At 46.8% G+C, this 12,758-nt stretch overlaps 1 protein-coding gene across 1 annotated transcript in view; it reads right to left on the bottom strand.

Annotated features, from left to right (window-relative positions):
- Positions 1–12,758, bottom strand: part of LOC134412982 (calcium/calmodulin-dependent protein kinase type IV-like) — a 32,197-nt gene that overhangs the window by 17,771 nt on the left and 1,668 nt on the right. The window contains exons 2-3 of the mRNA XM_063146996.1: positions 8,551–8,629; positions 5,180–5,242 (exon numbers count right to left, since the gene is read on the bottom strand). Of these exons, the coding sequence (XP_063003066.1) occupies positions 5,180–5,242; positions 8,551–8,629 (142 nt within the window). The remainder of the gene's footprint in view (positions 1–5,179; positions 5,243–8,550; positions 8,630–12,758) is intronic.

Genomic DNA, 12,758 nt, shown 5'->3' with positions numbered 1-12,758 from the left:
ATTTGCGAAACGTTGCATTTGTGTAATGCAAAAAAAATTCACAGCAGAGCATGAGTGCAGCAGCGCTACTGTGTGTGAGTTCAGTTGGAATGAAATTCTCCTGAATCTGATGGCTAAAAAACCCTGATGCCATCCACGTGAGCACGATGGAACGAAAAACAACGGATAATCCGTGGAACACAAATGGAGGCGATTTAATAAAATCTGGACATCCCTATTATATACAATGACACACACAAAAACCATCCCTGTGTAGTGGAAAATTCAAAACCACTGTATCGTCCAAACTCTGGGATTCAGCAACATTCCTCAGTGCACCTGATTCTGAGGAATTATAACAAATCAACATGGCATTCGGAGCTCAAATTGGATGTGCTCAGGTAAGTCTGCAGAAAAGTCGGGGAAGTTTGACCCTGAGCAATAAATTACTAGCGTTACAGATGGTTCTGCGTGAGTGAAGCTAGTTATTCTTAATATCCATAAACTCCCTGATTTGCTTACAAGCCATCAAGGTGACATACAACATCAATTTTGCTTTTTTTTTTGAGTTTTTTAAAAAAGCAAAACCTAGTTGTTGCTAAAGTCAGACGTTTAGCAACAAACGGAATAAACCGTGCCCAGGTTATCGAGGGATTTCTGGCTTTGGAAGAAAAAGAAAAAGATAGGGCAATTTAGCTGCGTTCCCCAACCTGAAGCCCTAGTGAATGATGGGAGTTGTAGTCCAAACCATTTGTTTTATTTGAAAACCTTGAAACGCTGCTATACAGCCACGCAACCGATCTGGAGTGAAATGAGCTTTTCGGAACGGAAAGGCGAAATATATGGAGAGGTCCTATTATTATTATTGTTGTTGTTTTGGTTATTATGATTATTTGCAGAAAATGTCACACTTCCTTAAGATTTTAGTGACACTTTGGATTTCACAGCACTTTAATCACAGCTCCGGCAGCCTGGGTGACGGGCTGTGACACCCTGCAGCGTACGCAACACCGTCAGGTGCCTTATCGCTTTCTTCTAAGACGTGGCGGTGTGATCTTTTTCTTATTAACTTCAAAAGTTTACAATCCTATTATCGCTTCCTATGAGCCCGACGCTGGCAGGGGAAGGCAGCGGTGGAAATCGCGGGGGTAAATAATGACATGAAACCCTCCTCCTTTTCTTCTTCTTTTTAAAATGGAACTGCAGCAAAGCTTGGGTCAGGTGTGAAAACATTCCTGATTCTTTTGTTTCCTATCCTATTTTGTTTTATTTGAAAACCTTGAAACTATTGCTTGTTAGTGCAAGCAATGGGCTCAGTAACAGATTGGAATCGAAGGCTGAAATGTGTGAGAGTACACTTTCCCGAAAGAAGCTCTTCCTCTCCCATATCTTTCAACAAGGTCTTCTTTTAATGAAACGGCTCTCTCCCGGCAGCGTGGTAAAGCGAAAACTGAGCAAATCTAAGCAGAGCTCAATGCGTCACTACAAAAGACCTGATCAGCGGATCGCCATTTTGGTGCCTGCCTGTCGCATCTATACATCTTAGGCCGAGTGTAATTCAACAAAAAAATTGGTTTCGTGTCTATCGGAGGCCACAACGTCTCTTTAATAAAGGACTGTCTAATGCTGCTAATTCCTGGCAATGCAATGGAACCAATGCTTCTTTTAAACACAGGTTTTTGGCAACGTCCAGTTGTTGCTTCTTTTGGGGAGGAGGTTATGAGACGGATAAACTTTGTACTGGGACAGTCTTTAATAGTCACTGATGTATACACTTCTTGAAACTATTGACCTGCTCCATTGATGGATAAACTTTGTACTGGGACAGTCTTCAATAGTCACTGATGTACACACTCCTTGAAACTATTGACCTGTTTCACTGATGGATAAACTTTGTACTGGAACAGCCTTTAATAGTCACTGATGTATACACTTCTTGAAACTATTGACCTGTTTCACTGATGGATAAACTTTGTACTGGAAGAGTCTTTAATAGTCACTGATGTACACACTTCTTGAAACTATTGACCTGTTTCACTGATGGATAAACTTTGTACTGGAAGAGTCTTTAATAGTCACTGATGTACACACTTCTTGAAACTATTGACCTGCTTCAGTGACATTAACAAACGGTCAGTGTAAATGGGAGGGTGAGTGGCATGCTATGGGATATCCCTGACGCTCAGAGGAGGCTGGTGGCTCCGATTTCAGTGGGGCTGTGAATCCATTCCGGGTTTTCGTCAGAACCAGCCAAAACTCTAAAGAAGCTATCCAAGGTGATGAACCTACCTTGGGGATGGGTTGAGCATTTTGGACAGCTCTTAGAGTGTTCTGGCTGATTCTGACTGAAACCCAGAATGGATTCACAGCCCCACCAAAATTGGGGACACCAACCTCCACTGCTGATGTTATCCCCGAGTAGTGATTAGCTAAATTAGCTAAATTTAGTGCAGTGGAGATGTCGGCATTGCCTGGATGTCATCTTATCAGAGCCAGTGTGGTGTAGTGGTTACTCGGGAGATCTGGGTTCGAGTCCCCCACTTGGCCATGAAACTCACCAGGTGGCTTTCGGCTGGTCCCTGACTCTCAGTCTACCCTACCTCACAGGATTGTTGTGAAGGTAAAATGGAGAGGAAGAGGACCATGTAAGCCCCTTTGAGTTCCTTGCAATAGGACAAAAGGAGTCGGGAGATAAATGTAATCACACACACGGTGACCTCTGGTTTGCTTGACTGGACCCTGTTGGAGCCTGAACTTTGATTTCCTTTCCTTTGCTTCCCTTGCCAGAACTCAGTCTTGGGCCCAGCACCTGTAGACCCCTGAGTGTTTGAACCCCATGTTGCTGAGCCCAGCACCTGGGACAGAACCCTGCTCTGCTTCAGTTCCTCCACCCTTAATCACCCATAGGCGTGCACAAGGGGTGTGCTGGGTGTGCCCAGGCACAACCTAATGTCTCAAGCAATAAGCACTGAATTGAGGTGCTTATCAATAAGCATCGAATGACAGGCTCAAGTTAAAGGAAGCCAGATTCCAGCTGGACTTCAGGAAAAACTTCCTGACTGTTAGAGCAGTACGACAATGGAATCAGTTACCTAGGGAGGTTGTGGGCTCTCCCACACTGGAGGCCTTCAAGAGGCAGCTGGACAACCCTCTGTCAGGGATGCTTTAGGGTGGATTCCTGCATTGAGCAGGGGGTTGGACTCGATGGCCTTGTAGGCCCCTTCCAACTCTACTATTCTATGATTCTATGAAGGGGCCATTGAGTAGGGATCTAGAGCGGGGATACAGACATAGCGGGAACAGCCCTCCGATGGCTCTCCTGCCACCCCACTGAAGAACGGCTTCCTCAAGAGAACACGGTTGCTCCTCTCTGCCAGCAGTAGGGCATCAGTGTCTACAGTGTTGAATAAACAAACGAATAAAATCAATGTCCTTTATGAATGAGTATTCAATAAATGTTTGCCTTTAAAAAGAACACCCCTCGTGCACGCCCTAATGAAATGTGCTGTGCACACCTATGCAACCACCCCTCGTAATCCCTGCCGCAGAACTTAAGCCTAACATCTCTGGGGTTTTGCGTGTGCGTGTGTGCGCGCGCGTGCATGTATTTAAAGGTACACCTCCTTTGGCATGCAATTTCTAGAAGGGTCTGATCTCGCAACCCTCTCTAACGTGCCCTGTAAAACCAGTCCGCGGGGAACTGATTCACGTCGCCACGCTTCTCGGCTTAAAAGCAACCTATTAGGGATTAGAAAGAGAGCTTCATGGGGGGATTATCCGGCATCCGGCAGCCGCGAGTCTCAGCAGATGTGGACGGCGTTGGGGACAGGGTGCAGAATTCAGTGGCCGGCAGTGCTGACCTAAGACAGAGCCTTTGTGTCTACGTGACCTGAGCATCCAGTGCCAAGAAAGCAGAAATCGATGACCACCCTCTGTCCGGAGACTCCATTGTTGTGCACAACGGAGGCTCCAGAAATGATCTAGTTCCCCCAGCGACCTCAGTGGTGGCCGTAAAGGCCCCATTCATGCAAGAGCAAAGGTGCGAACGTAACTTTGTGCTTTTCAGAAACGCCATTGGCGTGCACAAGGAAGGCTCCGGGGAGGGGTGGATGGCTGCCGCAAATGGGATGCTCAGGCAGGCTGGAACTGCAGCCTAGAGGACAGCGGCTCCGGGTTCAAGGGCGTGAGCAGGGGAGGAGTGAGTGAGTGAATGGGGGGAATCCAAGAGTCTCATAGCCGTCCTTCTGCTGGCTTTCCCACATGGGCGGGCAGGGGGAGCGCCCCTCCACTGCCCCGAATTGGCCCAAGGCACTTCGGACCCAATCTGCTATGCCTCGGGGTGCCCCCATATTTGGGTTTGCTCAGATTCAAGGGTCCAGACCCAATCTGCTATGCCTCCAGGTGCCTCCATATTCGGGTTCGCTCGGATTCAAGAGTCCAGCCCAAAGCGATGCACAGCCCTACGGAGAATCTCTTCCAATGGCCGTCCCCTCCCACGAGGCCAGGACAAAGTGCTTCGGAAGTGCGAGCTAGCATAGAGCGCTGCAGCTCGGCTGCTGTCTGGAGCTGCCCCTTTCCAGCATGTAATTCCTTTGTGGAGGAAACTGCATTGGTTGCCTATTTGCTACCAGGCTGGGCTTAAGGTTCTAGTACTGGTGTAGAAAGCCCTAAAAAACTCAAGACCAGGATACCTGAGAGAGCGCCTTCTTCCCTATCAATCAGCCCGGTCATTGAGGTCATCCGAGGGCCTGCTCCTGGTGGTCCCACATAGACCTATCATCCGATCGGAGTCCACCAGCAGCAGAGCCTTAAATGTGGTGGCCCCCCTCTTACGGAATTCCCTGCCTCTGGAGGTCAGGCAGGCGCCAACTATGTATTCCTTCTGGCGCTCCCAAAAATATCATTGTTCCAGGAAGACTTCCCTTAATGACCAGCCACAGTTTATTTTGCACTTTGTTTCTTTTAAAAAATGCACTTTTAATGTGGTCTTATTCTGTTTTTATTCTATTTTGTTTTGTCCACCACTCCGAAATTCTGAACGGGGAGCGAGATATAAATATTGTAAATTAAAATAAATATATATATATATAAAAAGTCTTATCCCTGGTGTCAACAGTACTAGGCCTCAGGCCATCAAGCCAAATTTGATTCCCAGCAGGACTGACCCCTCTTTAATACTACGTGGATTGTCGTTACTTACAATATTAGGGTGCGAGAGCCTCAGCAGAACACCGATTTCAGTTCTGACGATTTTCTTGTCAATCTGAAAATGGAAAGAAAAGGACCCCTGGTTTTAGTTCATTGTCGCCAACTAAAACACTGCTGCTTCTCCTCAATAGGTGAGTGGGGGAAGGTAGCTCAGTGGTTAGAGCCCTTGCTTTGAATGTGGAAGGCCTCAGGTTCGACCCTCCAAGGGTGAAGGGGAAGGTATTGTAGGCCCTGGTATGTGGTTCCCCCTCCGTTTGATCCATACAACTACCCTGCGAAGTAGGCTATGCCGTGAGAGTGAATTCATGACTCGAATGCCATTTTTGGTGGGGTACGAGGACAGATGCTCGGGGAAGCCAGTGACAGGCAGAAACAAGTAACCTACTGCAGCCTGGCACAGAGACCGTGGACTTTCAGATCTTCCCCCCCCCCCCCCCCGTTCTCAAAATTTACGCCAATTTATTCATTAGAAAATATGCAAGTTTCTGCGGAGGCACGGGCCATTCCGGAAAACATATGTGGGGGGAAGTTGGATGGGGTGGGGGATGAGGCGCTAAATGTTACCTGTAACAAAAATTATATAGAATCCTAGAGTAGTAGAGTTGGAAGGAGCCTCTAAGACCATCCAGTCCAACTTCCCCTGCTCAGGGCAAGAATCCACCTTAAAGCATTTCTGACGGATGGCTGTCCAGCTATATATTGAAGGCCTCTAGGGTGGGAGAGCCCACCACCTCCCTAGGTCATTGGTTCCATTGTCGTACTGCTCGAACAGTCAGGAGGTTTTTCCTGATGTTTTGTCATACTGCTCGAACAGTCAGGAAGTTTTTCCTGATGCCCAGCCGGAATCTGGCTTCCTTTAACTTGAGCCCGTTATTCCGTGTGCTGCACTCTGGGAGGATCGAGAAGGGATCCTGGCCCTCCTCTGTGTGACAACCTTTTAAGTCTTTGAAGAGTGCTATCCTGTCTCCCCTCAATCTTCTCTTCTCCAGGCTAAACCTGCCCAGTTCTTTCAGTCTCTTCTCCTAGGGCTTTGTTTCCAGACCCCTGATCATCCTCGTTGCCCTCTTCTGAACCCCCACAAATGGTGGCAAACCCTTCTCATAATTTTTTTTTGGTGCATTTTTCTGCACCCACCCCAAAGCTGTTTGTGAGCAGACTCCGGAATTCATGACACCAGACAATCCACGCACCACACACACTGGACGAATTTCACAAAATCCGGACATCCCAATGTACAAGTCTCAATTTGACTTGTGCAGCACTACACCCGTTGTGGGCTAGGGAGTAGATCCCAGATTCTGGCTGCACCCTTGTGTATCATAGAATATGGCCATAGTATCCACTCAGTCCAGCCCCCTGCTCAGTCCAGAAATCCTGTTTAAAGATTCCAGACAGACAGCTGTCCTCTGCTTGATTATCTCTAGGAACAGATATCCCACTACATAGGCAGTTGGTTCCATTGTCCGACTACTCAGACCATTAAGAAGTTTTTCCTGATGTTCAACTACAGAGGTCGGAGGAGTCTGGTTGTAGTTTGGAGCTCGGCGAACTTCCATTGGCTGAGCCTGCCAGACTCCATTCCGTTTTCCATCAGATGGCCTGACTTGGTACGTGATGGATGAGGCCAGGTGAGAGAATTTCTGTTAATCATTATTCATATTATTTGCTTTTAAAAACTGCATAATTTTTTTGGGGGGGGGCAAATTGCGTGAATTGGCACAATTTGCACATTTTTTGCAAATTACGCAAATTTGCGCAAATTTGCACAAAATCACACAAATTTGCACAATTTACATGATTCGTGCAAATAGCAAATGATCACTTTAGGAAACAAACAGACAAACAAAAACCATTAAGTTCCCAAAAGCCCATAGCTTGGTTTGCAAATGATCCGGGGAAATCCGATGAGCCCCCAGAGGGGTGGATTTCCCTGTGACGGCCATCCTACGTTCAACTGAAACCTGCCTTCCTATAACTCCAGCCCATTATTTCATGTCCTACAGTTCTTCAGCTGGTACAAAACAGTGCAGCCCATTTACTAACAGGGACTGGCTGGCGAGATCACATTACGCCAGTCCTTTTCCAGCTTCATTGGCTGCCAGTCCAGGTCCGGGCCCAATTCAAAGTGCTGGTATTGACATTTAAAGCCCTAAACGGTTTGGGGCCAGGTTATCTGAAGGAACGCCTCCTCCCATATGTACCTGGCTGGACCTTAAGATCATCTACAGGAGCCCTTCTCCGTGAGCTCCTGCCCAAGGAAGTGAGGCAGGTGGCTACTAGGAGGAGGGCTTTCTCCGCTGTGGCACCCTGGTTGTGGAACGAGCTCCCCAGAGAGGTCCGCCTGGCACCTACACTGTACTGCTTTCGTCGCCAGCTGAAGACCTTTTTATTCACTCAGTATTTTAACACTTAATTTTAACTTAAATTTAAATTTTACTGTTTTAACTCTGTATTTTAATCTTATATCAATTTTGCTGCATAGTTTTATCCTGGTTGTGCTTTTTATACTGTATTCTGTAATTGTGCTTTTAACCTGTTGGTTGTTTTATTGTGGTTTTAATTTTTTTGAACCGCCCAGAGAGCTTCGGCTATTGGGCGGTATAGAAATGTAATAAATAAATAAATAAATAAATAAACAAATTGAGTGAGAGAGAACAGGTTGCAGCCCTCTTCTGTGTGACAACCCCCTAGGTAATTGAAAATTGTTGTCATACCCCCCCCCCCCATCAGTCTTCAAAGCTACACATACCCGGTTCCTTCAATCTTTCCTCAAAGGACTCCATTTCTTGTCCCTTGATCACCTTTGCTACCCTTCCCTGAACCTGTTCCGATTTATCTGAATCATCCCAGAGTGCAGGACACAGAATAACGGGCTCAAGTTACAGGAAGCCAGATTCCGGATGGACATCAGGAAAAGCTTCCTGACTGTTAGAGCAGTACGACAATGGAACTAGTGACCTAGGGAGGTTGTGGGCTCTCCCACCCTAGAGGCCTTCAAGAGGCAGCTGGACAACCCATCTGTCAGGGATGCTTTAGGGTGGATTCCTGCATTGAGCAGGGGGTTGGACTGGATGGCCTTATAGGCCCCTTCCAACTCTGCTGTTCTATGATTCTATGATTCTACTTAAGGTGTGGTGTCCAAAACTGGACGCGGCATTTGAGGTGATGTGTAACCAGTGCAGAATAGAGTCGAAGCGTTACTTCCCGTGATTCAAAAACTATACTTCTGTTGATCTAAAATTGCATTTGCCTTTTTTGCAGCTGCATCACAAGATTGGCTTGTGTCCAGCGTTACAGCCAGCAGCCCACCTATGTAATCTCTCTCCTTTTGTTTTTAAGGAGAGAAATTGGTTTCCAACTCACCGTCTTCTTCAATATTTTGGCTGCATACTGGACCTGAGTCCCTTTCTCCTCGCAGCTGAATACCACCGACGTGGCACCCCTAAACAAACGAGATAAAGACGAGATGATTTCATACACTTGTCCAGATTGATTTTGTAATTGGTGTTAATCAATTAATCAATAATCAATCAGTAACAAACAAACCTAGATAATGGTGAAATCATATATTTCACATGTCCCAGTTAATAGCTTGCCCCTATATCTGTACGCTGCCCTGAGATCGTAGTGGTATAAGGTGGGATACAAATGTTTTAAATAATAAATAAATAAATAAATAAATTTGCCTTTTGTAGGGAGCTGCCTTACTCAAATTCTCAGTATTGAAGGCCCACCCTGGGAGCTCGGAGGATGGCAACAAGGGAGAGGCCTTTTCTGTGGTGGCCCCCAATGATGGAATGATCTCCCTGATGAGGCCTGCCTGGAGCCAACACTGTTATCTTTTCAGCCCAGGTTAAAACTACCCTCTTCTCTCAGGAATCTGGCAGCATAAAATGAGTTTTAACTTAGTTCTTGGATCATCTTTGGCTGATGCTTTAGCAAATTGTTTTTAGATATATGCCGTCTCTCTGTTTACATCGTTTTATGAAAAATGCGTTCCTTTTTTCTGCTTTGTATCACGTGTTTCAATGGTTTATCATTCTTGTGAAATACCTCCCCCCCTCACTGCCCCAGAGATAGCTTGGGCTATGGGGTGGACTAGAAATGGAATAAATGAAATGAAATGAATGCTGTGGTGAATTTTTGTGTGCGCAAGTGCGCCTTAGTGCTAATTGCAATTATTAGTGTACAAGTGCACCTTAGTGCTAATCCAAATTAATTAGTGCGCAAGTACGCCTTAGTGCTAATTGAAATTATTAGTGTGCAAGTGTGCGTTAGTGCTAATACAAATTAGTGTGCAAGTGCGCCTCAGTGCTAATTTAAATTATTAGTGTGCAAGTGCTCCTTAGTGCTAATACAAATTAATTAGTGCCCAAGTGCGCCTTAGTGCTAATTGCAATTATTAGTGTACAAGTGCACCTTAGTGCTAATCCAAATTAATTAGTGCGCAAGTACGCCTCAGTGCTAATTGAAATTATTAGTGTGCAAGTGCTCCTTAGTGCTAGTACAAATTAATTAGTGCACAAGTGTGCCTTAGTGCTAATTGAAATTATTAGTGCGCAGGTGTGCCTTAGTGCTAATACAAATTAATTCGTGCGCAAGTGCGCCTTAGTGCTAATTGAATTTATTAGTGCGCAGGTGTGTCTTAGCGCTCATACTCATTAGTTCATGCGCAAGTGCACATTAGCGCTAATGCAAATGAGTGCAGGTCTCCCCCAGAAGTGAAAAACCGGTCTGCAATTTTGCGGGCGCCTGTGATTCGGAAGGAGTTGGTCCGCCACGGAATCTGAAGTTTGGATTCATGGAAATTTGATCTCGTTGGAATCCATTGTGGATTCCTCTGAATCCTTCCTTGCCGCATGAAGTCTGCCCGCCCCTGGCATAGGCCAACCGGGGTGGGTGGGGGCTCCACTAGCCTCTGGAATCACCATGCCCTGTGGGACGGAAGACTTCTCTCCCCTCCTCTCTGCCCAAGTGTGGTTCTGCCTCGCCTTTGGTAAAACCATTTTAATTAAAACCAGAATGCTAAAGAGCTTTAAACCTTTAAGCAGCTTTGGAAGACCGAAAGGCAGCGTGCCGCTCTGACCCATACACTCCCTCGTCCGTCCCTCCCGTTTGCCTCACTCGCTGCCAGGTAAATCGGCAAATGTGTGTTTTCGGGGGGATTACATCCTGATCAGCAGACGCCGACATGAGAAACTCTCTTGAGATCAGCTTCTGGGATCCACAGCTCTCAAGGGCAATGGGCTACCCCTCTCTTCGTGCTGCAAGGCATAGCAGGGCCAGATTGAGAATCCGGAGCAGAATGACAAGATATGAAGCATCAGACCCAGGTCTTGCTAAGTCGGGGATGAGTTGAGTTAAAGTTTGGGTAGCAAGAAAAGAAAGCCGCGCAGCACGGAGCCATCAAGAGTCCTCAGCAGGGCTGAAATGATCATCCCTCGAGCGCCATTTTGGGAGAAAGACAAGATATACTCGTAGTAAGCAAATAAGGATAGGATGCACCCCCTTGATTTTTTCTGTTTGCCTCACTCTGTCCTGTGTTAAACTGGCGCATGTGCGGTTTTTGCCCTCGCCACAGAAGTACGAGGTGGTACGTGGGCCGAGAACTGCATGGAATGGGAGCTGATATTGTGTACTGATGAGAACATTGGGCTGGGGTGGGGGAAGACCTGGGTTCGAATCCCCACTTGGCCACGAAGCTCCGTGGGTGACGTTGAGCCATTCCCTGGTTCTCAGCCTATCCTCCCTCGCAGGGTTGTTGTGGCGAGGATAAAATGGGTGAAGATGAGAATCGTGGGAGAATCGTGGGAGCCCTTAGGGATACTTCTAGGCTGCCTGCCGTTTTCAGACAAATGCTCCACAAGGAAGATTGATAGCTAGATGCTCCCCCTTTTCACCATTGCAATCTGCTTGTTCACCTGCCTCTCGCTCTAACTCAGACAATTGTGGTGCTGAGGAGTAGCAAGCGCCGCTTCTCACTACTTGCTCCCTGGCTCTCGGCCTCCTATGGAAGCAAGCGGAAGCAATGATGAAGAAGAGGGTGAGGAGCAATCTCAGCCAGGGAGAATGGCGGCAAGAACGCAATGGATTCAACGTATTTGCTTCAGGATCGTTTCAGTGTTCATTTCATTTTTAGATATATCGGCTTTGATTGTTCTTAGCTGCCTTTGACTGCCATTTCCTGGAGGAAAGGTGGAATGCAAAGGAAAGAAAAGAATTGGGAAACGCAAAAGAGCATAAAAGCCATGCTGGATCAGACCAAGGGTCCATCTGATCCAGCATTCTGCTCGCATATAAGCAAGACTCACCGGTTGCTTCGATTATGGTGGGGCTGTGAATCAACTCTGGGTTTCAGTTGGAACCAGCCCGAACTCTAAAGGAGCTATTCAAGGTTCTGAACCCAATCTCCAAAGTAACTCCAGGGCTTTAGATAGTTCCTTTAGCGTTCTGACTGGTTCTCAATGAAAACCCAGAGTGGATTCTCAACCTCACCAAAATTGGAGCTGCCAGCCTCCACTGCTGATGTTATCTCCAACCACTGGTTGGAGATAACAGTTGAGATTTCTCTCCCTGCTAACCTCCAGAGGGTGGGGGCTTGGAGAGGGAGCCCAAGTCTCTACTGGGTAGACTCGCTGAGGGAGAGGACCCATTGGGGGTATCTTGCCCAATGTCCGTCAAAAAAATCTGAAGCCAGCACTGACATTGTGTCATGGTGTCCTCTTTTAGAGCTAGGGAACACTAAGGCTCAGAGAGAGGCAGCTTCCACAGGCAAAGGGCCCCTGCACAGAATTGCTTAGGAGTACAGTCTCATCTCTATGTTTCCAGGAAGAAAAGCGGTGAACAGTTTGATCCTATGCATGTTGTCTCCGTTACTCAAATAACAGTACAGAGCATTGAAACGGTAACCTAAGACAATCCCTGTGAGGAACATGTTTCTACCAGCACCACATATCAGGACCATCTTGCTTTTACTGAAATTTACTAGGGCTTGGGGAGTTATAAAAACGGCAACAGGAGACCTGGCTGCACATTTTATTTCAGTTATTTCTCTGGCCTTCAGCTACCAATAAAGGCTGGTCAGTTTTGAGGAATTAGGAAAATTAAAACCGCCATAAATCAGCTTTAAATGAAGATGGTTGAACATCGGCGGGAGAAACTCTGGGAAAATGGGGGAGGTCAAGACATAATGGAGAAAGACTACCAGAAAGGCTGGCATGCACCCCAAAATTTCACTGCCTGTATTGAGAATTAGGGGTGTCGTGGCTGTCCGACCAGGTCCAGCGGTACTGGCACACTATTTTGCACACTATTTCCCCCCCACTTTGGTGGAGGATTTGCGGTAATTCACCTTAGTGCTCTTGTGCATGAGCGCCAATGCGCACATGTGCACTCCTGCAAATGTGCTAATCTGCATTAAGGTGGATTCGCACACTTGTGCACATGCATATTGACGAGATTGTGCATTGGCGAGATTGCGCATTGGCGGGGTTGCGCATTGGCGGGGTTGCGCATTGGCGGGGTTGTGCATTGGCGAGGTTGTTATTATTATTATTATTATTATTATTATT

The sequence above is a fragment of the Elgaria multicarinata genome, chromosome 23 (genome assembly GCF_023053635.1).
Source record: "Elgaria multicarinata webbii isolate HBS135686 ecotype San Diego chromosome 23, rElgMul1.1.pri, whole genome shotgun sequence".
NCBI lineage: Eukaryota > Metazoa > Chordata > Lepidosauria > Squamata > Anguidae > Elgaria > Elgaria multicarinata.
The sequence above is the reverse complement of the archived record's forward strand: the minus strand, read 5'-3'. Positions and strand labels throughout refer to the sequence as shown.